The sequence below is a fragment of the Rhinolophus sinicus genome, linkage group LG11 (genome assembly GCF_036562045.2).
Source record: "Rhinolophus sinicus isolate RSC01 linkage group LG11, ASM3656204v1, whole genome shotgun sequence".
Lineage (NCBI taxonomy): Eukaryota > Metazoa > Chordata > Mammalia > Chiroptera > Rhinolophidae > Rhinolophus > Rhinolophus sinicus.
Genome location: NC_133760.1, coordinates 19,030,083 through 19,056,854, shown reverse-complemented (window position 1 = coordinate 19,056,854; position 26,772 = coordinate 19,030,083). Strand labels below are relative to the sequence as shown.

Sequence of the window (26,772 nt, the reverse complement as noted above, 5' to 3'; positions counted from 1 at the left end):
TTTCACTTTCCCTCCTTTCCTTCTCTTTCTTGACTTCATTCCCGGACTACTCAATTTGGCTGAACCCCCTGGGGTTTGACGTGTGCTGTTTGACACCCAGGTGACATGTTACAAACTCCAGGAACCTCTGTCAGGAAGGCAAGACAGCAACGCTAGTCAGTTTTTGAGGGTGCAGGGTTTTTTCATTTTTTGAGTCCACCCTTTCCATTAGCTGCACTTTTATAGCTTGGAAAGAAGACAGCAAATTGTACACATTTCCAAGAATTCTTAACGCCAGTTCAATGGAGTCCAGGCTTCATTAAGCATGTACCTAAGTCCCAGGTTGGGTCCCGGAGAGTTGGGCATGCTCCCCAGCAGCAGATCTAGGGTTTGCTCTCAAGTAATGTGGTATCACCACGCGTGGCCTGGATCCCAACCATGACTGTACCCCTCACAACCTGGTTCCTTATCCTCTCTGAGTCTTAGTTTTCCCTTCTGTGAAGTGGGATCATAAGAGTGTTCACTTTACAGGGTTCCTACTGAGTGGAAGCAGTTAATTCATGAAAAGTGTTTCAGAACTATATCTGGCATAAAGCAAAAGCTTAGGAAAAATTCTAGCTGCTGTTATTATTAATATTATTATTCCCAATTTGGATCCAGACCAGCCTGCCTCTCTCCCTGCCTGCTTCCTCCTCCTGAAGGGCCTTGCCTTTCCATCCAACATTCTCAGCCACCGTTTCTGACATACTGAGAAGTTGAGATCCCCTGTGTGGTAGGTCACAGGAATTTGCAAGGAAGTGCTACAATTGCGGAAATAAGCAAATTATTCATTTCTTATTTTATAATGTAGACCTGATTCATAAATCAGGGTTTAACAAAATTGTGTGCATTTTATAAATTAAACCTGAGTTATTAGAACCTGATTCGTGGTTGTCCCTCTCATGGCATCACTCATTTGCACATTCTGATTTGCTTTCTTCTTAGTGGTACAGATCTTTAAAAATAAATAAATAAATAATAATAATAATGGTATACAAATAAAACAAATCAAGTGATGAAAAATTAGAACATACAGATGAGCAAAAGTAAGAAAATGGAAATCACTAGCTACGCTCCAACCAATAGGGGCGCACTGCTTGCTTGTTGACGTGTATTCTTCCACACAAATAGTGGTCATAGTAGAGTCATAGGGGTCATGTTCGTTGGTAAGACATTATCCCCTTTGACCCTCACACCATTCTGAATCCATTTTTCCCATTTTCCAGGTAAGACTCCGGGGTTCAGATTGTTTAAAAGGCTTTTTCACCAACACACAGTAGGAAGAAACGTGAGGGGTACAACATTGAAGTATTTCAGGCGAGTTTCCAGGAATCCTGTGACAGTGCTTTGCAGGGAAAGGGCCCTCAGGTTAGGGAGTCGGGGAAGCAGGAGAGGACAGGAGAAGGGCTGAGCCAGGAGGTGGTCTCAGTGGGAGCTCTGGAGATGAGCTGCACGCCAGAGCTGGTTCCACCTTGAGTCCATCGCTGGCCATAGTCTGGGGGTAGGCATGTGCATATAGTTTCTAGTCTCGGCGGCTCCTGTTCAGCCACAGGCAGCTCTGCAGAGAAGAGGTAGCTGAGAGCTGTTAGCGGTCAACACTCGTGGCCTCCGGGACTGGGGCATCAGGCAGGCAGAGATTCAAGAGGCAAAGAAACAAACCAATGAGATATTACAGACTATGACAGCTGCCCTGAAGGACATGTACAGAGTGGCCATGTCCGAGCTCAGCGCTGGCTGAAGTGTGAGCTGGGTCCCACAGGGGACATTAGGTAGCACACAGTCACAGTTCCAATCAACACATTTCCTTCCACAAAAGAAAATGCCTCCTTCAACCCTTCCAACATATGGCAATTTTGTCAGATCATGGCCTACCTACCTATTTATCCCACTGATAAATAAATACCTGGAGCACCTCAACACACACACTCCCACAACATCTCCATCAGCTGAGAGAAGAGAAACGTACACCTTAAAAGCTCCTAAGATCTCAACAAGTATAGACCAGGAAGAAGAGATGCCCTTGGACTGTGTCATCCTGCCCAAACCCAGCCCTCAAGGGAAAGCTTCATGGCAATTATTTGCTAAGTGGGAAAAAAAAGGTGGGGGGCATCATTCAATAACAGAATACCTGTTGTTATACACTGATAGAGGGACACAGAAATACAGAGAAATTGTAGAAAATAACCATAATAAGAAAGGATCAATAGCTAATGGATAAACAAAATGTGGTGCATCTAGACAAAGCAAAACTACTCAACAATTTTATTTTATTTTTATGTATGTTTTTTAGTGGTGAACAATTGTTTCTTTTTTTTATTAGTTTTATTACAGAATAACATTGTGATTAGAAATTCACAAAGTGATAACCTTAATAAATCTATTACCCTCCTGACATTATACATAGTTATTACAGTATTATTGACGATATTCCCCATACTGTACTTTACATCCCCGTGACTCTTTTGTAACTACCAATTTGTACTTCTTAATTTCTTCAGCTTTCTCACCTGGCCCTCCCACCCCCCTCCTATCTAATAGCCATCAGTTTGTTCTCTGAATCTATGGGTCTGTTTCTGTTTTGTTTGTTCATTTATTTTGTTCTTTAGATTCCACAGTTAAGTGAGATCATATGGTATTTGTCTTTCTCAGTCTGACTTACTTCATTAAGCATAATACCCTCTAGGTCCATCCATGTTGTTGCAAATGGTAATATTTCATTCTTTTTTATGGCTGAGTACTACTCCATTGTATACATGTACCACAGTTTCTTTATCTGGTCATCTATTGATGGGCATTTCAGTTGTTTCCATGTCTTGGCTATTGTGAATAGCACTGCAGTGAACATAGGAACATATACTTGTATATCTGTTTAAATTAGTGTTTTGCATTTCTTTGGCTAAATACCCAGAAGTGGAATTGCTGGGTCATAAGGTAGTTCTATTTTTAATTTGGGGGGAACCTCCAAACTGTTTTCCATAGTGGCTGCACCTATTTTCAATCCCAGAAACAGTGCATGAGGGTTCCCTTTCTCCACATCTTCGCTAATATTTGTTAGTTGATTTATTGATGATAGCTGTTCTGACAGGTGTGAAATGATAGCTCATTGTGGTTTTAATTTGCATTTCTCTGATGATTAGTGATGGTGAGCATCTTTTCATATGTCTGTTGGCCACCTGTGTGTCCTTTTTGGAGAAATGTCTATTCAGGTCCTCTGCCCATTTGTTAATTGGATTGTTTGGTTTTTTGGTGTTGAGCTATATGAGTTTTTTATAAATTTTGGATATTAACCCCTTACCAGATGTATCATTGGCAAATATCCTCCTCCAGTCAGTAGGATGTTTTTTTGTTTTGTTGATGGTTTCCTTTACTGTGAAAACAATTTTTAGTTTGATGTAGTCCCTTTTTTAAAAAAAATTCTTTTGTTTCCCTTTCCTGAGCAGATATATCAGTAAAAATAATACTAAGGGTAATGTCTGAGAATTTACTTTTTTTTCTTCTTCTAGAAGTTTTATGGTTTGGGGCCTTATATTTGAGTCTAATTCATTCTGAGTTTATTCTTGTATATGGTGTAAGAAAGTGGTCTAGTTTCTTTCTTTATTTTTTGCATGTATCTGTCCAATTTTCCCAGCATCATTTATTGAATAGACTGTCTTTATCCCAATGCATATTCTTGCTTCATTTGTCATAGATAAAATTACTAGATAGGAATAAATTTATTTCTGGGCTCTCTATTTTGTTCTATTGATCTATATGTCTGTTTTTATGCTAAGACCATGCTGTTTTGATTACTATGGTCTTGTAGTATAGTTTGATATCAGGTAGCATGATACCTCCAGCTTTGTTCTTCCTTCTCAAGATTGCCATGGCTATCTGGGGTCTTTTATAGTTCCATATAAATCTTAGGATTATTTGCTCTAGTTCTTTGAAAGATTCCATTGGTATATTGATAGGGATTGCATTGAATCTATAGACTGCTTTGGGTAGTATGGACATTTTAACTATATTAGTTCTTCCTAGTTATGAGCATGGCATATGCATCCATTTATTTGTATCTTCTTTAATTTCTTTCTTCAATATCTTGTAATTTTCTCAGTACAGGTATTTTACTTCCTTAGTTAAATTTATTCCTTGGTATTTTATTTTTTTGATGCAATTGTAAATGGGGTTATTTTCTTAATTTCTCTTTCTGATAGTTCATTGTTGGTGTATAAAAATGCAACCAATTTCTGAATATTAACTTTGTGTCCTGCTACTTTACTAAATTCATTTATCAGTTCTAATAGTTTTTGGTGGAATCTTTGGGATTCTCTATATATAGTATCATGTCATCTGCAAATAATGACAGTTTTATGTCTTTCTTTCCAATTTGAATGTCTTTTATTTCTTTCTCTTGTCTGATTGCTGTGGCTAGAACTTCCAGTGCTGTGTTGAATAAAAGTGGTGAAAGTGGACATCCTTGTCTTGTTCCTGATCTAAAGGGGAATGTTTTTTCGCTTTTCCCCATTAAGTATGATGTTAGCTGTGATTTTGTCATATGTAGATTTTATTATGTTGAGATATGTTTCCTCTATTCCCACTTTCCTGAAAGTTTTTAATCTTAACTGGATGCTGGATTTTGTCAAATGCTTTTTCTGCATCTATTGATATAAACATATGATTTTTATTTTTCATTTTTGTGTGATGTATCATGTTACTTGATTTGCAGATATTGAAACAAACTTGCATACCAGAAATAAATCACACTTGATCATGATGTGTGATCTTTTTAATGTATTGCCGAATTTGGTTTGCTAATATTTTGTTGAGGATTTTTGCATCTGTGTTCATCAGGGATATCAGCCTATACTTTTCTTTTACTGTAAGGTCTTGGTCTGGTTTTGGAGTCAGGGTAATGGTGGCCTCATAGAATGAGCTTGGGAGCCTCCCTTCCTTTTAAATATTTTGGAATAGTTTAAGAAGAATAGATGTCAATTCTTTTTTTGAATGTTTGGTAAAATCCACCTGTGAAGCCATCTGGTCCAGAACTTTTGTTTGTTGGAAGTTTTTTGATTATTGATTTGATTTCATTAGTAATAATCGGTCAGTTCAGATTTTCTGTTTCTTTTTGATTCAGCATTGGAAGACTGTATGTGCTAGGAATTTATTCATTTCTTCCAGATTGTCCAATTTATCAGTGTATAACTGCTCATAGTATTTTCTTAATTTTTCTTTTGTATTTCTGTGGTGTCTGTTGTCACTTCTCCTTTTTCATTTCTGATTTTATTTATATGGTTTCTCTCTTTTTTTTCTTGGTAAGTCTTATTAATGTTTATTAATATTGTTTATGTTTTCAACTAACCAGATCTTGGTTTCAGTAATCTTTTGTATTTTTTTTTTTTTAGCCTCCATTTCATTTATTTCTGCTCTGATCTTTATAATTTCCTTCCTTCTACTCACTTTGGGTTTTGTTTGTTGTTCTTTTTCCAGTTACCTTAGGTGCAAAGTTAGATTGTTTATTTGGACTTTTCTTGTTTCTTGAGTTAGGCCTACATTGCTATGAATTTCCCTCTTAGGATGCTTTTGCTGTGTCCCATAGGTTTGGAGTCATTGTATTTTAATTTTCATTTGTCTCAAGGTATCTTTTGATTTTTCCCCTTGATCTCATTGTTAACCAATTCATTGTTTAGTAACATGTTATTTAGCCTCCATGTGTTTGTATGTTTTTGAGGATTTTCTTCTTCTTTTCCTTTTTTTTTTTATTGTCATTGATATCTAATTTCATACCATTGTGGTCAGCGAAGATGCTTGATATAATTTCAATCTTCTTAAATTTATTGAGACTTGTTTTATGGCCTAAAATGTGGTCTATCTTGGACAATATTCCATGTGCTCTTGAAAAGAATGTATATTCTGTTGCTTTGGGGTAAAATACTCTAAAAATATCAATTAAATCCATCTGGTCTAGTGTGTCATTTAAGGCTGTTGTTTTCTTACTGATTTTCTGCCTGGAAGTTCTGTCCATTGGTGACAATGAGGTGGTAAAGTCCCCTGCTATGATTGTGTTACTGTTGATTGCTCCCTTTATGTCAGTCAATATTTGTTTTATGTACTTAGGTGCTGCTACTCAGCAATTTTTTGAAAAGCAAACAAACAAGAAACAACTGTTGGTGTCTGCAATGACATAGATGAATCTCTAAAATATTACGCTGAATGAAGGAAGCCAGGCTCAAAAAAGAATGCATGCTGTTTGGTTTCGGTTAAGCTGTAGAACAGGCAAAACTGATCACTAGTGATAGAGAGCAGATTAGTGGTTGGTTAGGGCCAGGGATACGTGCTGCGAATTGACTGAGAAGGAGCCCAGGAAGCTCTGACGTGATGGGAGTGTTCTGTATCTTGATCGTGATGGTGATTACATAACTGTACACAATTGTCAAACTTCACTCTCAATGTAGGCATGTTTTACTGAATATAAACTATTTTTCAATAAAGCTGGGGTAAGTCATGAACATGAATAGATTTTTTTGTTGTTGGTAGGATTGTGGGAGCAATTTATTCATATTTTCTTCGTGTGATTTTCTGCATTTTCAAAGTTTTCTGCTGTTTTAAATCTGCCCACCAGGCTATTATCTACTTTAGGACAGTGTGGTGGTTTAAAACTATTTCTGTCAATTTTTTGGCAGTCCTTCTTTTAAGACATGGAAGCCAATTACTCTTCCCAAGTGTAGATCAGATTTAGTGTCTCACTTGTAACAAACAGGATAAATGGACTTGACCGTGTGACTTTGGGACCTGCTTGTCAAAGCCCATTTGGCTTCCACCTAGATGCCTCTCAGATCACTCACTCTGGGGGAAGCCAGGTGCCATGTAGTAAGGATGGTCAAGCAGCCCTATGCAGGGGAACTGAGGCCTCCTGCCAACAGCCACGTGAGCGAGCCGTCCTGCAAGTAGATCCTCCAGTCCCACTTGAGCCTTCACATGAGACGGCAGCCCCTGCTGTGTTCATTCCAACTGTGTCATCATGAAACACCCTGAGCTCCACAGCCACCCAGGTAAACTGGTCCTGAATTCCTGACTCAGAAACTATGGGATAGTAAATGTGTGTTTTTTAAGCCAGTAAGTTTGATGTAATTTCTTACACAATAATAGATAACTGATAGATAACTAATACAGCTAAAAATACTGTTTTCTTTGCTGTTGACCTATCAGCAACCAGAACAGTGCCTGGCACAGAGTAGGCATTCAAATTAATATTTGTTGAATGAATGAATGAATAAATAAATACATGAATTAAGTAATATTGAAAATAAGCCCTATTTTATGATACCCTTAAGGGGAATAAGATACTATTTGTTGTGGGCCTACTATGTGGCAGACACTTACCTACATTAGTTCATTAATCCTCACCAACAACTCCCTGAGAGTATTTACTATTGTCAGACCTCGTTTACAGATTTAGAAGCCACAGTTCACCTGTGCACATCGCAGCCCCTCTCCCAGGTTGTGGATGGGGTCCCAGGCATGAATCTAGAACATGTCTTCTGTACTGCAGAAGCATCACTCATGTTTGCTAAACTGAGCTTGAAGAGAGCGAGAAATGACAGCAGGAAGAAGTAAAACACAAATATGAAAAGTCAACTTCACAGAAGAGGACACCAAGGCTCAGAGAGATGACATGACTGAGGCACAAACCAAGGGCCGCTCATGACTAAACTAGACTGAGTTTGAAAAATAAAAAATAAGTGACTCTCACTGACAGGACTTTCCCTATTTGTAACTGTCATTAGTTGATCTTATTTTACTTTTTAACTGATTGCAAAGTAATACATAGTTTTTGTTTGAAGAGATTGGAAACTACAGAGGAACCAAAACTGTTCACATAATCTACCTATTCCCTTAAACAAGAAGAAAACGTTCTTTTAAATATATGCAGCAAAAATGGAAATCATTGATATGTATTATATAGCAGGGTCTCTCAACCTCAGCACTACCGTCATTGGACTGGATAATTATTTGTTGTGAGAGCCAGCCCTGTGCACTATAGTTTGCCCAGTGGCATCCCTCTGCTTCATGCATGCCAGTAGCGCATCCAATTTATAACATCTGAAAATGTCTCCAGATACTCTCAGATGTCCATGGGCATTTCACCCCAGTTAAGAACTACTTCTATATAGTAGTAACCTTCTTATTTCACTTAATCATATGTAATAAACATTTTTTCAGGCCATCAAGCATGTTTCTAAAATGGGATTTTTCAATAGATGATTGGAGTGTATCTATCAATGGGCCATAGTTTATTAACCAACTCTCGTTGAGCATTCTTGCAGTTTCCAGTGTTACTCAGTTCATTTTCAAAGATGAAGTGTCCCTTGAGTCTTCGCCTCTGCATGTCAACCTCAGAGCCACGTTTCATCCAAAAAATATTTTCTCTCTTTGTGCTGCAGAAAGTGCCCTGGGAAGTCTGGGTGGATTGCTGCTTCTGTAAGGAACACTTGGGCAGGAGGAACTGCTTTCAAAGACTTGGCAAGCACGACCTTCACCTTGCTGTGGATTTCCTGTGACGAGCTGGGGCCCTGAGATGCTAAACAATAGACCCTGCTCATAGGCCTCGGTGGCGTGACCTCTTCCTTCACTGCTGGAAATCACTACAAAAAAGCTCAACTCAGCTTTCTCAACAAAATTGTTCAAAACTAATTTAAAACTTCCGAGTAAGCCAGTGTGTTAAAATGGCAACATCAGGTTGTTCTAATGTCCTCTGAATAATTATAGAGCAACTGGTCAAGCTGGCTGGTATATTGGATGAAATGCCTCAAACAGTGCTCCCTGTGGGGTGGCCCAGGGGTGGGACAACCTGGGTTTCTGGTCCTGATGTGTGAACTGGTCCTAATGTGTGAACTCATCAGGACACTCCATGTGGGCCTCAGTCTCCTCATTTATAAAATGGGAATGAGAGCATCTCCCTTAGCTGACTCAGGGATATTGGGGGATGCTATGAGTTGCTACATCTGAAAATGCTTTCCAAATTGGCACACCTTATAGAAATGGAAACAATCGCTAGGATTATCATGTTGGTCCAGGAGAAGGCTTTATCAAGTCTGAAGTGCTCTCCTTATTTAGAGACTGTTTCATTCAGGATTAAGGACAGGAATGTCACTCTAAAAGTTAGATAATAACGAGTGTTGGTGAGGATGTAGAGAAACTGGAGCCCTCATATACTGCTGGTGGGAAGGTAACATGGTGCAGCTGCTGGAAAACCATCTGGCAATTCCTCAAACAGTTAAGTGCAGAGTCAGCATTTTACCCAGGAGTTCCACTCTTAAGTACATGCCCAAGGGAATCGCAAACATACGCCTACACAAAACTTTGTACCCAAATGATCAGAACAGCAATATTCACAGTAGCCAAAAAGTGAAGACAACTCAAATGTCCATCAACTGAGAAATGATAAACAAAATGTGATATATCCATACAATGAAATATTATTCATCTATAAAAAATAATGAAGCTCTGACACACGCTACCACATGGATGATCCTTGAAAACGTTATGCTGACGGAAAGAAGCCAGTCACAAAAGGTAACATATTATGTGATTCCATTCATATGAAATGTCCAGAATAGGCAAATTGATAGAGACAGAAAATAGACTGGTGGTTGACCAGGCTAGTGAAACAAGGAAATAGGAAATTGACAGCTAAAGGGTATAGATTTCTTTTTGTGGTGATGAAATGTTCTAAATTGACTGTGATGACGCTTGCACATCTGTAAAAAGGAGCAATGTTGAGGAAGCTCTTGGGTGACACACAAAATAGCGTTATTTTTATTTTTGACGTTTGGGTAACGTGGGGATGAGAACAGCGTATGCGTTTGCCTATGGTTCACCGTGATATTCCCTGATCCTAGCAGAATAGGTAACACACAGCAGATGCTCAAAAGATAAAACTGTCCAATGACAAAGAGAATGAACAAGTGGATGAATACATGAAGGAAACTCTGCTATATATGGTGTATTTAATAACAACGCATATATATTAATAATAACGGGACACGAACATTTTCAATCCTTTTGTTCACTGAATGTGACTTCATTTAGGAATTTTGTTTTGCTCATTTTTATCTCACTGATTTACCTGAAAGTCCATATAAGAATAATATTTACTTACATTTTTACATATTTTATTCATTCATTCATTCATTCATTCATTCATTCATTCACGAAGCATTTGCTACATGCTAGAGCACCTCACCTGTACTAAGTCATTTAACCCACACACAGCAACCTCTTCAGGTAGGTCCTATTATTATTCCCATTTTATAAATTAAGACACAGAGTGCCTAGTTTGCTCTAGAAATATAATTGCATGAATCTGAAATGACACAGATACCAAGTTATTCATTGCAGCACTGTTTTAGTAGCAAAAGATTGAAAAGTAAATATCCAACAAGGGGTGTTGTTTAAATAAATTATGGTACCACACTTTGAGTGAAATATAACGTGGGTGTTAAAAAAGAATGAGGCAGATATTTATATATTGTTATGGAAGTATCTCCAAGATGTATTAAGTGAAAAAAAAGCAAGACACAATAGCATATATTGTATGTTATTATGTGTTTTCCAGTATCTGTTTTGATTGTATCTGGAAGGCTACCCAAGAAAATGCTATGAGCAGGTGCCTCTTAGAAGAGGAACCTAGAGGCTGGGTGTTTCAGTCAGGAGAGGCTAGGCTATGCTACAGTAACAAACAGCCTCCAAAATCTAAGTAGCTTAAATAGCAGAGGTTTATGTTTCATCTATAGAAAATCAGCATGGGACAGTAGGCTTCTCTGCTTATAGATCATTCAGGGTTCGAGGCTGACAAAGCACCCCCCACCTCAAACACTGCTGGTTATCAGACCAGAGCAAGCCCTGGAGGTCTTGGAGCTGACAATTAGCTACTCCAGCCATCTGTCACTGCTGCTCACAAGTCCTTGGTCAGCACTTGTCCATGATCCCCTGAGCCACAGGAGGACCAGGAAATGCAAATATATGGGTGCCTGGGAGGGGAAGCACTGGTAAGCAGCATTCATGACTAATGACACCCTAGGGACAGACATTAGAGGGAAGAATACTTTTCTCCAAAAACCCTTCTAAACATGTTAATGTCTTGCCGTGGCATATGGCATATATTGCCCATACACACACTGAAATGTTTAAGAAGTGCCTCTAGGAGAGTTTTGTAACATGCAAGGTAAGCATAAGTTCCAGGTAACGTGTAGAGACCACAAGTCCCACCAGGTGAGAGGCGGGAGAGGTCACTGCAGGCTGGAGGGGTCAGGGAACGCACAGGCCATTTGACTATCAATGCACATTTAAAGAGCACCTACTGTGTGCCAGGGGTATGCAATGGAAATGTGCAGTTAAACACAATCTGGCCCTTCCCCAAGGAGTTCATAGTCAACCAGAGGAAGATGATCGACCTGAGTTCAAATCCCAACTCTCCCTGGGTAACCTCATTTGCCCCACCTGTAAAATGGGCCTCCAATATCTATCACAGAAGCTTACAGAGAGAATTTGCTACACCAGGGTGGCCAGGGGTCTGAACAAATATGGACTGAATTAGAATCTGTTGGCCCCTGAGACAGCTCACATGTAGAAACAGGGTGCATAGCTCCACTTTTCCTTGAGACGTTCGCAAGGTGACAAAGATGCAGCCTGGGAGACTGCAGCTTCTCATTTTTTTCTTTTTCTTCTTATTCTTCTTTCTGCAAATGGACTAACTCTTTGGGCTTAATCAGACCACTTTCATTTGGTTAAACCACATCATTTTTGATCACCCCTCTCAACAAATCCACACAAACCATATTAGAAGTTATTTGTGGGCAATACTCTGCTTTGTATCTTATCAAAATTTTGGAAGCTGTAATGCAGTTCAGATGGGGGCATTTTAGGGCTGTGAAAGGGGGAAGGGCAAAAGAATGTCAGAATCCTGGGATTATCAAGATTTGGATTAGCAGGCAATTTCCTGAGTTCCCCGACTTCATAGATGAGGTCAGAGAGGTCCGTTCTGAATGGGACCCATTAATCTCCCTGTTGTTAGTGAGGAAACGTTGGAAAGTGCAGGTGTTAACAGTCTCGGTGTTATTTTTGGGAGAATATGAATTGAACACTCGCAGGAAGTGTACTATTCCCTTGCCAGCATCCTGGAGTATTATTTTAGGCAGCAGAACTGAGGCTTGTGAGCAGAAGCCGGCTTTCAACACACCTTTAAGGCAAGAAGGGTACTTCAGAGGCAAGAATATGGCTGCAAAGATTGGGAAAATTAAAATAATCAATGTCTTCTGCAACGATGCTCAAAAAGGCCACCCACTATCCTCCCCGGGAAAGCCAGCGCCCTGGGCGACAAGCCCCATCTGACTCAGGGGAAATGCATGAACTGGTCCCAGTTCTGTGAAATATATGGGCTAATCCAAATACCACCAGGCAACAGACACATACACAAGTCAACTCAACATGGATGCTTCTGTCTGGAGGGACTGTTCCCCACAGTAACTTGAGGAGCTTATTCTTTAAATGCAAATAAAAAAATTCTAAATTGAAAAAAAAAATTGCAGTGTGTTCAACCATCCTGAAACGGTTCTGTTGGGCATGAAATGACAATTTCTCTTTTGGGTCCTCTTAGTACACAGCAGTTTGAAGTAAATGTTAAGAGCAAAAATCCTAACGCCGAACTGTCAGGCTTCATAACTTCCCATTTTACAGATGGAGAAACAGAGGCACAGAGAGGTTAAGAAAACTACTGTGGGGACAGAGCCACGAGTGCAGTTTCCAGGCTCTCGGCCTCACGTGGAAAGGTACTGGCTCAGGTAGTAAATGGCCATCAACTGTGATTGGATGGCCATCAGCTTTGGCTAGTTGGCCATCAGCTATAACTACTGAGCCATTGGCCACTAATATAACTGCTGTGGCTATGCTAGCAGAAAATGGGGGCCAGCAAGAAGATGGTGGCTGAGCCAGCAAGCAGCGGAGTGAGGGTTGTGGATCGTGTGGCTCCTGTTTCCTGTGTCTCCAACCCAGCTGCCAGCGAGACTATAGTGGTATGACTCCCCTATCTATGGCTCCGTGGGTGTTCCTTTTTGTCCTCACCATATCCTGCGTTCTTACATGAGGAGCGGGACCAGATACCCCGTGTGACTCCCCGCGTGACAACCACCCATCTATAAAAGAAGGGATGGCTCGTTTTAACAATGTAATAATGGTATCTACCTAATTAAGTTGTTGTGTTGAATGAATGCAAGTAAGTCACTTGGAACAGTACTGGTGCGTGGGAAGTGTGACATGAGTAGATTATGAGGTTGAGCTTTGTTGAAATACTTGATGTCTCACAGAGTGAAAGACAGAGGAAGGGACGGCTCAGGAGTCAAGAAGACGGAACTGCAAGGCAGACCCCACCATTTCCCAGCCAGAACCTCGCATTGCTTTTTTGGACCTCAGTCTCTTCATCTGTAAAATGGGTGCAGTGTCCTAGTGTAGTCAGGATCCAGTGAGAGATGATGCCTCTGAAACACGATGCTACGTGTCCGCCATTAGGCATCCTCATTACTAGGACCTGCAGCCACCTTCTCCCTGTCCACACCAGAGAAAACCTTCCCAAGGCATGTGCATGGTGTTTTCACCATGGAGGATAATTCAGCAGGTGGGAAAATCATCAATCCCACCCAAGCCTGTTAGAACAAGCAGCTTTCCCCATGGACAAGGCTCTAATTACCTCGCACCAGGAGGCAAATGGACGATTAAATTACCAGTGATTCGAGTCATAAATACTTACTTTCTCTCTTAACATTTTTACGATACTCCCTTTTCAGATGCAATAATTTACCCTAATGTGTTCCTCCCACTGTGCTTTCCACTCATCTGACATCCGTTTGAAGGTCGAGACAGCAGGACAAGAGTAAATCCAGCTATCCTGATTATTTGTATTCCATTCTGCGGTGCGCTGCTGAAGCCACACCAGCTTCACGTGCCCATGCGTCAAGCACAGACTCCAAACTCAGTTCTTTGCGTTATCTGGAGGAATAGGACATAAATCATACCTCCTGCGATGTGGAAACGTACCAAAATGCCATCGAGTTGGTCTGGCTGTCTTTTAAGGAGTTGGAACATATTTGTCTTGTCCCATTCACCCGGGGGTGAATATGAATCAGAGTCTCATGGACCTGCCACTAAACACTTAAGAGGAGAACAGGGAGGACACAGGGAAAGACATGCTACTTATTGTCTAAGATCACACTGCATGGGAAAGTTTTCCCAATGGAATTTTGTTGAGGTCTGAAGTGTTTTAAAGAGAGAGGAGATGTTTCCATGGGGCCTTAGGCTCCACTGAAGAGGACCCAGAAAAAAGGCAATGAATGGTGGCTTATGCGCACAATATTTTATTCTTTAGCTTACAAGAAAATAGAAGAGGTATTCCAAGACTGGTGGGTGACGCCATAAAGTTGACAGGACTCCAGGCTCCTGTCAGGACTCCCTCCAGTTTGGCCCTCCTCTTCATGGTCCAAGATGGCTGCCTGAGCTCTGGCCATCACATCCAGGTTTCTGACAGCAGGATGGAAAGAGAGAAGAAAGACCACACCTCCCTTCTTTTTGAAAATAGACTTTAAATTTTAGAACAGTTTTAGATTTATAGAAAAGTTGCGTATAGAGTACAGACTTCCCATATACCCCACACTCAGCTTCCCTTATTATTAACATCTTACATTAGTAGAGTACATTTGCTCTAATGAAGGAACCAACATTGGTACAGTATCATTAATTAAAGTCCATCCCTTCTGCAGATTTCCCCAGTTTTTACCTAATGTCCTTTTTCTGTCTTAGGCTCCCATCCAGGATCCCACGTTACATTTAGTCATCACATCCCCTGAGGCTCCTCTTGGCTGTGACAGAGTTTATTCCCCTCCCTTTTAAGGAGACGTCCCAGAGTATCACATGATACTTTCTCTTACTTTTCATTGGCCAGAACTTAGTCACCTGGCCACACATAGCTGCAAGAGGCTGAGAGTTGAGTCTTTATTTCAGGTACCATCTGCCCAGTGGAACACTCAGAAAGAGATGGATCCTGGGTATAATTGACAGTCCTTGCTACAGAAGGGTCTTAGGAGACCACCCTGGTCAGCCTTTCTTCAAACCAATGAGATCCTAACTGCAACATGTGATGGGGCAACTATAGTCCAGGAAAGGTAAGCGATAACCCTGAGGTCACACAGCCAGTCCCTAGGGAAGAGGAGACCAGTACATCGCTCTTTCCACTCTACCAGACCTTCCTCTTCTCTTCCTCCCACGCGTGTTTCTGAGCAGATTCCAGCCATCATCCTACTGCATCCTTCAAAAAAAGCTAGCCTCATCCCTGAGCTGGGGCAGAGGTCCCTCCCCTGTCGCCTTGGGCTGGGTCAAAATGACCAGCTCAGCCGTTCTTCTGGGAGTTTCTACTGAGCACTTACTATGTGGCAGGCATTGTGCTCGGTGCTTTCCCAGAATTTCTCTTGGAATCCTTAAAGCAATCTCACAAGGTAAGTATTCTTACTTTTCTAGCTTTATGTAAGAAGAGACTGGGGCTTCCCAGAGGTTCACTGGCCCGAGGTCACAGCCAGTATGAGATGGACCTGGGATCCCAGTCAGACCTGACTCTGGAGCCCATACTCTTAACTGCAGTGTCACACAGTGGGGAGGGCATAGCTCATTCACTTGGCGACCATGGGTGTCTGTGGGTCTCTGTGGAGGCTCTCACAGCTCCGGAGGCCAGAAGTCCAAAATCGAGGGGTCAGCAGGGTGGGTTCCTTCTTGGGGACTTAGAGAGACAACCTATTCCGTGACTCTGACCCAGCTTCTTGTGTTGACAGCAGCTCTTAATGCTCCTTGGCTTGTGGCTGCATCACTTCAGTGTCTGCCTCCCTCATCACACAGTCTTCTGTGTCTGTGTCCAAATTTCCCTCTTCTTATCAGGACAGCAGTCATTGGATGAGGGCCACCCAATCCAGTGAGACCTCATATTAACTTGATTAAACCTCATTTCCAAATAAGGTCACATTCACAGGTCCTGGGGGTTAGGGCTTGAGCATCTTTTTTCGGGGGACCTAACACTAGCCACCCCAGAGGCCTCGATGGACAGATTGCTCACTCAGCATGGGGGCAATGGTCTGCTGCTGTGTGTGTTGGCTTATTTTCGCTACTATATCAATCAAAGTACAAGCAAGGCAAATGGATATCCTAGTTTTTCTTCCCCCTCCCCCTGATCTCTTGTTAGTGCTTTTCATTGGCTGAACTCCACTGGAAGCGAGGGCGGGGGAACCCAAAAAAGACCAGGCAGAGTATTACATGTTACAGTTTCTGAGGGCACAGATGGAGAAGGCAGGAGAGGCAGACGACAGGCAGTTCAGAAGGCGTCCCACCCAAGGTTTTAGCCGTCCTGTGATGTGCTGACGTGTCAAATGCTCCCCAGTCACTGGGGTGTAGGCAAGTGACACAAGCCCAGCCGATGAGATTCAAGCACCCAGACATCCTAGTCTGGAGGCAAGATTCAGTGGGGGTCGAAGCTGCTCCCGCCTGTCTGGTTCTGGGAGCTGGTTTACCAGGCTCTCAGTGCCACGTCTTACAGCCTTCTGGAAATTCAGTAAGCTCGGTAATATTCTGTTCTAAATGTCTTTGCTGCTAGGTCAGGCAGAATGAGTGTCTCACTCTGACCAAGAACCCTGAGTGGTATCAGCCAGGGGCAACAGTCTGGTTTCCCCAGGAAAGAGGTGGCACCTTGGCCAGGGTTCTGAAGAGACTTCTAATGGAGAGATGATTTACGGAGGAGTAAGTAGACTGAGGCAAGCAGCCCCAGGAAGCCATCGACACCTTAGGTCTGCGAGGGCAACGGGAGGAAATGGTGTTCCAGACCCTGGCAGAGCTCTGGAACTATGGAAGAGAGAAGCTTAGGTGAAGAGGGACACAGCGGGGCCAGCCTGCTCCAATACAGCAAAGGAGCAGGAGGCAGAAGCATCCTGACACCTCTCTCACCCTGCCCATTGATCTCCTAGCATCCCCCAATTGGCTGAACTGGATAGGAAGCCAGGGCAAAGACAAAGAAGCCCAGGGGCTATTGTCTCTCGGGGTCAGAGCTGAATGGAGAAGCTGGAAATAAGTCTGACGATGAAGAAACACCAGTTCCCCCAGGGGACAGACAGGACACTGGTAGGGTGCTTGCTGTGGGCTCACTGTCTGCATACGTTTCCCACACAACTATGTCCAATCTGGAACATGTCCTGTAGGGCAGCCTTGGAGATGTGTTGATCGCTGAAGCCCAGGGACCTGTCTGATTCCAGGCCAGAGTTACAGCTACTTTACTTGAGCTCACAACACCCTAGTGGTTAAGCAAGGTCTCTCTCTTGTCACCATTTACGAGATGGAAAAAACAGACTCAGAGAAGTTCTTCTTGGGTATGTATTAGTCAGCATAGACTAACTGCTGAAACAAAGATCCCCTAATTCCAGGAGCTTAATCCAACACAGGTTCCTTTCGCATGTCACGATCCAGTGCAACAGTGAGTGGGGGTTGGCTGCTCACAGTCATTCTGGAACCCAGGACCCATTTTCTAGGATCTTGGAGTCTCCCACTGGATCTCAGCCAGTGGCCAGGAAAAAGAAATCATGGAAAAGGGCAGAAGTTGCAGGGGCCAGGCTAGATGTAGCACATAGCACTCCGTCCCATATCCACAGGCCAGAACCCAGTCTCGGGGCCCCACCTGACTGCTTGGCGGTGGGGGGCAGGGAGAATGAAGTCAGGCTGTGTGCCAGACGAAAGAGAGCAGGACGTGGTGAGTGCTGGCAGACTCAACAGAGCACCTTCAGGGTGGGTGCTGTGGTGGGAGGCAGAATGGAACCACGTGGCTAGGGAAGGTGGAGAGTCAGAGGCACGACATGCAAGGGGGTCAGGGGACAGGGTCCATTTCACAGATCTCATAAGCCTTGACTTTGGAGGCCACTGAAGGGAGTGATGAAAGCAGATTAATTGACTCGCCCAAGGTCATTCAGCTAGTTAGCTGCAACCGTGGGTCATTTGGATCCTGGAGCTCCACGCTCCCTCATCCCCCCACAATTATTACAGCTTTCAGAGGTGGTGGTCACTGCTTCCCATGTCTTCTAGGCTTTGGATCCCACCTCCTCCCGGAAAAGCGACAATGACAATCCTTTGTCATTGTTGACTTTTCCCAGCAATATTTGAGACAATGAGACTCAGAGGGTATTGTAAGTGGGCAGGGCTACATGAGTCCAGCCCACAGTTTCTAAGAGATGCCTGGGAGCATACCACAGGCAAGTCCCCACAGAGCTGGCTGCGAGTCAGGCAGCCTTACAAATTACTCCGTTAAACCTAAAAGCTTCAGCAATCCCAGGGATTATGAGACCAGCGAGCCCTTGTTAGGACGGGCCTCCGGGGGAACATGGAAGGTATTTACATTTGTTGAAGGGCCCGTTTCGGTGAAGGATGACAGGGCCTCGGCCTCTGAGAATCAAGTGCGCATGGGGTTTTTTGTTTTTTTTTTCCCCAGCAAACACTCAAACTCTCAAGAGGTCAGATACAGTGCAAGGCAGAAATCACGCTCCGCTTCAGACGGGGATGTGGTTGTGGGCGAACCAGGTGTCGGGCGGGCGCCAAGTTGTCTCTCTGGACTTTGGTGCCTTCCCACCCTGGATTCTCTGAGCTTGGCAAAGATGACACCTGTCTCAGACCTTTTCATGGGTTCCAGTTGAACTCTACAGGTGCCTCGCTGGACGCCCACACTGGACACCTCCCACCTCCCACTCCAGGGATTTTCCATTGTCTTGGGGACAATAGATGCTGTAGGGCTTCCCCGGGGCCCGTCCATGTGTGACCAGGAAAGAGTTCATCCATCACTGGGTAAATCATTGGCCAGTGGATAAATTTTCTCCTTTGTCCTTGGACAGACTGTCCTGAGAAGCAATTGTGTGTATGTGCTGTACGAAGATTGTCCCCTAAAATTGAACAATTCATTGCTCTTAATACCAACTGGCTTCTTAATACCAATTCAGACCCTCCTGTTGGCTCTCCTCTCATTGTTGCTTCCTGAGCTTGCACCTCCTAATAATGTAAAGTTTTGCCTCAGGGGAACACACACTAACATATATATACACACTTGCACACGTCGACAGGGTGATTATCTTGAGACTTTCTCAATCCTCATAAGTCAAGGGAGCGCTCTTTTCCTTCCACAAAATGACCAACGGCAACAACTTCATTTTTGTCATTGCGACTCTCAGAGGCAGAGACGAATGGATTGTTCTCATTTCCCTTTGTCTCCAAGGCACACAGCCACCCACATGTCCCAGCTTCCCTTGCAGTTGGGGGCAACCCAGTGGCCAAGTTGTGGGCAATGGAATGTGTGGACAGTGATGTTGACCACTTCCGGGTCTGATCCATAAAATACTAATATCCCACCTTCCCCATCCACCAGCTGAATGGAGAGGTCTGAAGGGTCCTGGACAAGGGACACTCAGAAGATGCAAGGAGTAAACCTTCCCAGGAGAGACGCCAGCCAGGAAAATTGATGTTGGGCTTTTGTGTGAGCAAGAAATAAATGTCCATTTTGTTGAGCCTCTGCAGTCTGAGGCCAGTGTGTTGCATCAGGAGGGCAATCCTCGTGCCTCTGATCTGTCAGACTTTGCATGAAGCATATGTTTATGCATCGCCCCATTGTTCTTCACAGAGAAAGCCCAATCGTTTGTAAAACGGGACTGCTGCAGACATGGAGGCACAAGAAATTACAGCATTCAGAAGTTCACACAGCAACTTGGGGTCAAGGGGTTCTCTAGAATGTTACTACTAAATAAAACCTCATGCCGTCATGAAGCATGCCCACCTCCACTTTTGAGATGAAGAGACAGAAGTTCAGAGAAGGCCAGGAACCTACTTGAAATGCCACTCAGTTCACTAGGGTACCAATGGTCGGTTCTCCAAGTTCCCGATCTCCTAGGCCCTTTCCAAGACATCAGACTGACAACCATCTTCACAGTCCTTGGCTGTGGCCCATTTCCTGGAGGCAATCATCAAAGAGAAAACAAGTGGTAGCTAATGATGAGATGCTGAGTCTAAGAGACATTGGGCAGAGAAGCAGTAATGTTGCTGCAAAGCGCATAGACAGAGTTGGAATCGGTTCTCCAATAACTAGCTGTGTAACTTGGGGCAAATTACTTAACGTCTCTGTGCTTCGGGTCCTCATCTGTAACATGGGATTAGTAATGGAACCTACCCAACAAAGTTGTTGGGTAGATTCTAACATAGTTGTTAGAAGAGCTACCTGTTATAGCCAGCACATGATACGCTCTCAAACATTAGCTATTGTCATAGTTGGAATTCACTCTTCGGCCGATTACAAAGCTATCGAAATTTACCAACTCGTTCTATCCCTGCCCAGTGTTTTTCTTTGTCCCTCTGCCTCAAACGCCCATGGCCACACACTAACGCCTCTCCTCCCTCATTAAACTAGGCTTTCAGGAAAAGCTCTAATATCAGTCAGATAATGTAAAGCACCAAGCTGTCTTGCTGCCCAGGGAGCTTTTCCTGTTCAGCCCGGGCATTCAGTGTGGGTGCAAGCAGCACAACTTCCTGGGGTGGGTGTTAGGGTCTGAGCTGGCAGACAGGGAGCAGGTGCCGAGGACGGATGAGAAACTCTTTCCAAATATCCAGGTGGACATCCCTCCCCTGCCTCCTTGCCCGGATGCCCTCGACAATGTATCCCATCAGGCACTTGGGTCTGAGTCACCAGATGACAGGGATGACTTCAGCCTTTTTTCAAACAAAGATCCAAATTGAAATCCCATAATATCCACCCCAGCTTGGCTTTGTGGTTTTCTGTTTTGCTCATTCCCCAAAACAAGGTTCTCAAGGAGGATGGAGGCCTGGTGCTCTGTGATTCCTGGGAAGGGTGGGGTAAGAGCAATTATCTTTGGATAACCAGAGAAACTTTTTCAGAGAAGGATGTGGAATGTAAGAGACGGGGGATGTGGGAGGAATGCAAAACGCTTTACCAAAAGGTTCTGTCGGTCCCTGGATTGAACATGATTTGAGGACGCCTAGGCTCCTCCCACCTCTTCCACAGAAACCATCCATCCACACATCATCCATCCATCCGTCCATCCACCCATCTTCTTTCCTTCCTTCCTTCCTTCCTTCTTTTCTTCCATCCACCCACCCATCCATCTACTCATTCATTGACTACATACTTATTAAAGCATTAAAGTTGGGCCAATCCCTGTGCCAAGCACTGGGAACATGACATTGAGCAGGACAGACACCGAGCCTTCCCCCACCCCATCAAGTTGGTTGTCCAGTGGGGTATTCACAAAGACAATGATTCACCTGCTGCGTGGTCCAGACTCCCCCAAAAGCAGACCATGAGGCAAGGAATGCAGCCAGTGTATTTGGAAGATGATCCCAGGAAATAACCCGAGGGAAGGTGAGAAGTGATACTAGGAAAGGAAGACCGGGAAGAAAAGGAGCGTTACGGAGCACATTGCACCCCTGTGGGCAACGGGAGCGCCACCTTGCTAGAAACCTCTAGACGTTTTGTAGACTATGCCTCAGAGTCATCCCAACTGAAGAACAGGAGAGTTGGGGTGGTTATCTTCTGACGCTTGTCCACCACTGGCTCAGGGCTGCTTCTGGGGCACTTGGGTAACCCCGGGGGTTCAGAGGACAAAGCAAGTCCCCTACTCGAATGAGCCACACACGGGACTGGGGGAGGCTCCACACATCTTATACGTGTGGAGGCATAAAAATATTCTGAAAGGATGAGCAAAGACCAACAACCAAGTACAGCGAGGTTGCTGTGTGTGAGCTCAGCATACACAGTTCAACAGCCATCCTGGGTGGAAGCAAAAAGACACATTAAAACAAAGGACAAACTAATATGTCATTTCACTAATTATAAAGCATCTGGGAATTACCCTTTAAAAGATACGTGCAGAACTTTTATGGAGAAATTGAAAACTTTATTAAGATGTGAAAGAAGACCTGAACAAATGAAAAGTGACCTCTGTTCGTGGGTGGGATGACCTATCCATGTTGAGCTGTCATTCCCCTTCAAGCGTCTGTCAAAATTTCAGCAGAATCTTTTGAGAAACTTGACGAGCAGATTTTCTAAAATTCATATGGAAGAATAAACTCCCACAAACAGCTAAGACCATTTTGAAAAGTGCAAAATGTGACCAGTGTCTTGTGGTTCACGACAGTGTTTTATGATGTCATAACAGTGTACATATATTTTACGTTTCTGTACAGTTTTATGCAAACATCACTTAAATCTTAATTAATAATAGTTTAAAAGCCTCATGAGAATTCATCAAGTTGTTTTAACTTAATTTCCCGAAGCACACCCCTATCATTGAGATTTCAAATTCCAGGTTTTTATCATCCTTTAAAAAAAAAAAACACGGGAGAATTTCTTATTTTTAAATGCACAAAACAGTATTGTTAACCATAGGTACTATTTTGTACAGCATCTCTAGAACTTACTTTGTATAACTGAAACTTTATACCCACTGACCAACATTTCCCCATTTACCTCATCCCCCAGCCCCTGGCAACCACCATTCTGTTCTCTGTTTCCATAAGTTTGACGTTTTTAGATTCCACATACAAGTGAAATCACACAGAATTTGTTTTCTGTGTCTGGCTTACTGTGTTTAACATAATTTCCTCCAGGTTCATCCATGTTTTGCAAATGGCAGGATTTTCTTCTTTTTAAGGCCATATAATATTCCACTGTGTGTGTGTATGTGTGTGTGTGTCACATTTACTTTATCCATTCATCCACTAATGGATATTTAGATTGTGTCCATATCTTAGCTCTTGTGAATAATACCGTTGTAGTGCAGATGTGTTTCAGATTCTGATTTCAATTCCTTTGGATCTGTACACAGCAGTGGGATTGCTGGATCATAGGGTAGTTCTATTTTTAATTTTTTGAGGAACCTCCGTACTGTTTTCCATAATGATTGTATAAGGTTTCTTTTTCTTTTTCTTTTTTTTACACATCCTAGCTAACACTTGTTATCTTTTGTCTTTTTGATAATAGCCACTCTGACAGGTGTGATTTTGATTTGTGGTTTTGATTTGCATGTCCCTGATGATTAGTGATACGGAGCAACATTTCATATCTTTGTTGGTCATTTGTATATCTTCTTTTGAGAAACGTCATCTCTAGGGGACCTGGTTGCCTGGATGGGAGGCTGATCTGGAGCATTGCTCTTCAGCAGATGGAAGGGGTACCAACCTCTCCAGGCAGAATCCTGGAAGCCTTATCTCTGGGCTCCTGACGGGAAAGGGAGGTATTTACAAGGGGTAAAATCCAACCCCTGGCTGTGAGCCAGCTCACATCCTCTGCTGAAGGCAGGGTTTTTTCAGACTTCCATGTTCTGTTGAGCTGAAGAAAAGCATTTCTTACACAGAAAAATAAATAAATAAACACATGTAAAACGAATGATTTTAATAATCAGGTTAGTGTGTTTGACATGAGAACATGGGGACACTGTGCGACCGTATTTTGCTTGAACGCCTCACAGAAGCAAAAAATATATATATTTATTCTTTCCCCTGAACTGATACGAGTCCTGACTGCAGATTTTTGGACCTTTTACACCTGTTAAATTAGCAGGTTTTTTTAGACAACGGTAATCCCCAGAGCTGGCCATATCTGGTGAATCTGGTACATGTCACATGGCCAATGGGGTGTAAATTTCTTATAGTCTTTTGAGAAATGACTCAAGAACAGATTTGAAGACCTATAAAAATAGTCATCTACCTTGATTTAGTAAAAATCTCACTTCTAGAAATTTACTCAAAGAAAATAAGCAAATGAGAAAAAAAATGTTCTAGGTGTGAAAGTGCTCATGCCAGTAGTTTTATAGGAGAAGAAAGAGAAACCTAACAAATCCAGCAGCAGATGTCTACATCACCAACTTGAGGTGAATTTACACGGCCTTTAACATAGAAAATAAAAGAGCAATGCAATGCCTGTAATTTAATAGGTGAAAAAAAAAGCCTATGTGTTCACTAAAAACTTGTAAGAGCATCCACAAAGAATGTAAGTTAACAGAAAAGTTGAAAATAAAAGGCTGGCTCATAGAGGCAGTGTGGTTAGGAGTCAATTATCATTTTTACGTGTAGAGGGTTCTTAATGTCGTATAAGGTCATTCGTGGGACTTTAAAATATTGATTAAATTAAATAAAACTAAACGCTGTAGAACAGAAGGGCAGAGGATGGTTGGACAAGTGGGCCCCTGGAGCCGTCAGGTGTCCCACAAGCTTGCTGAAACCCCATCCACCAGCCGGTAGTCATTTGCTGCGCTTCCTAAATGTTGAGAGGCAGTTTGACCTCGTGCAATGCTGTGGTTAGCGCCTGTGTGTATGGCTCAGAGGTTAGGATAGTGGCTCTGAGGTCAGTGGGCCCCAGCTTAACACCCAGCTCAGCCACTCACTAGCTGCACAAGTTGGGGTAAGTTACCATCTTCTCTAGTCTTCCATCCTTATCTTTACAGTTCCTTTTCCGTGATAGCTAATTCCATTACCTAATAAACACATGTTATGTATGATTTGAGACCTTTTCAGTAAAGGTCAAATATCAACTCTCCACCTTCCAGGCTTTTTGAAAAAAAAAGAAAAAGTCCCTCCATTTTGGAAGGTAGGCATCCACTGGCCTGGAGACAGGGGTTTGGATTAATGGCCCCTCAAGTCTAACAGACTACAATCCTATCATCCTTGTTCTTTGCCCCCCCATGGGGGTTCTGTATTGTGTGGGAGACATTCCGGAACTCAAGGTTGAGTTGTCTTTTAGCTTTTTCATCAATGTGAGCTGCCGTTAGCATCTATTCAATTGTGTGTCTTGCTTGAATGCAAAAGCATATGGCCTTCCCCCATATTTTTTTAACAGCTCACCAGTGCATTGTTTGGCTTTCAGTCCTCCATCCTCCAAAAATCCTCATGTTGGGTGCCCATAAAAATGCATAGGCGCTAACTTTCCTGTTTTTCCAGGCACGGGCTCTCTCAGGAAATGCATCACCATGTGGGTTTTTGCTCAGGTTCCCAGGCATGCAAGGAAAGGTCATATCGCCTCTGAGTTTGTAGCCCGGTCGATGCATCCAGAGCTTTATTCTCTGGGGGATGGACCTGGAACAGCAGGGTGCCCAGGGAATTCTCTAAGGGTAATGGTAGCTAATCATCCATTTGTCAACCCACGTGCTCAGATAGCAAATATTTAATAAGTATATACCATGCACCGGGGATTCCTGCCTTTGAGAAGATTAGACTTTCATGGGGGCTTATTCCAGCAAGCTAGTACTATGTAACAAATCACCCCAAAACTGAGTGGCTGGAAACAACACTCATTTTATTATCTCCTGTATTCATTTGGTGGGGCTGCCATAACAAAGTACCACAGACTGGGCGTCTTACATAACAGAACTTTAGTGTCTCACAGTTCTGGAGGCCGGACATCTGAGCTCAAGGTGTCCGCGGGGCAGTTCCTTCTGAGGCTGTGAGGGAGTATCTGCTCCAGGCCTCCCCCTAACTGCTGGTGGCTGGGGGCAAGCATTGGTGCTCCTGGGTTTGCGGGAGCATCACGCCGATCTCTGCTTCCTCTTCACTTGGTGTTCTCCCTGTGTCTCGTATCCAATTTTCCTCTTCTTATAGGGATATCAGTCATTACAAACCGCATCTCTGAGTAAGGTCGCATTCTGAGGTACTGGGGGTTAGGACTCCAATGTCTCTTTTTTGGGGAGGACACAATTCAATCAATAGTATCTTCCATAGGGTCTGCGCTCAGGATTTCTGGAAGGGCTCAGCTGATGGTTCAGGCTCTCTTATGCGGTTGCAGGCAGCTGGTAGGGACAGGGGTGTGGCTGGCACAACTGGCCTCCTCCCTTCCTGTAGTCTCAAGTCCTCTCCTATGGTCTCTCCACCTGGGCGAGTTTGGGTTTTCTCACAGCATGGCCGCCAGAAGCATCAAAAGTGAGCACCCTAGTGAACAGCGGGGAAGCTTCCCTGCCTTCCATAAGCTAGCTTTGAAAGTCACATAGTATCACTTCTGCCATCCTCCAGTGGCCCAAACAGTCACCAACACCTCCTGAGTTTCCAGAGACGGGGATGTGGACCCCACCTATTAATGGGAAGAGTGTCGAATTTTGTTGCAGCATTTTGGGAAGATGCAATCGGCCACAGGAATAATAATTAGAAACATGACGTGGCAGGGTGGTGACTGCTATTTTTCAGATCAGCGTGGGCTGCCGTGGAAACATAGGAACAGGTACCCAGGGCTGCCTGAGGAGCCAGGAAGGCTTCCACAGGAGGCTAGGCTGAGACTTAAAAGGGGGTGAGCAGTTGTTAGCCGGAAAATGTGGGGTGAGGTGGTTTTAGCAGAGGGGACCCATCTATGCCAAGGCCAGGAGGTGGAAGAAGGCATGTGTGTTCTGCAAGAAGCTGGAAATCCACTGGGCAAGAGAGCTCTCTCAGCTGGTCCAACAATTCCTCAAGGTCCCAAATTCCTGTATGAAAATCTAGAATAACTGCAGTAGATTCTATTTTACACATTTAATCCAGATTAGTAAGGGGTTATCCTGCCGTGGTTGGGATCTCCGGTCTGTTGATGTGATCCTATGGCAGTCAGTATTTTGAGATTGACATTTGTCTAGATCAGGAGTCAGCTGACTTTTTCCATAAAGGGCCATGTGAGCTTTTGTGGGGCATATGGTCACT

At 43.3% G+C, this 26,772-nt stretch overlaps 1 protein-coding gene across 2 annotated transcripts in view; it reads right to left on the bottom strand.

Moving 5' to 3' along the window:
• Positions 1 to 26,772, bottom strand: part of LOC141567473 (uncharacterized) — a 100,454-nt gene that overhangs the window by 12,251 nt on the left and 61,431 nt on the right. Inside the window, exon 3 of one of the 2 annotated variants that reach the window (XM_074314485.1) lies at positions 14,459 to 20,056. The exons of the other annotated variant lie outside the window; for it this stretch is intronic. Coding sequence (XP_074170586.1) covers positions 20,030 to 20,056 — 27 coding nt within the window. The 3' untranslated portion in view covers positions 14,459 to 20,029. Of the gene's footprint in view, positions 1 to 14,458; positions 20,057 to 26,772 lie in introns of those variants that run through there. 2 annotated transcript variants of the gene reach the window in all.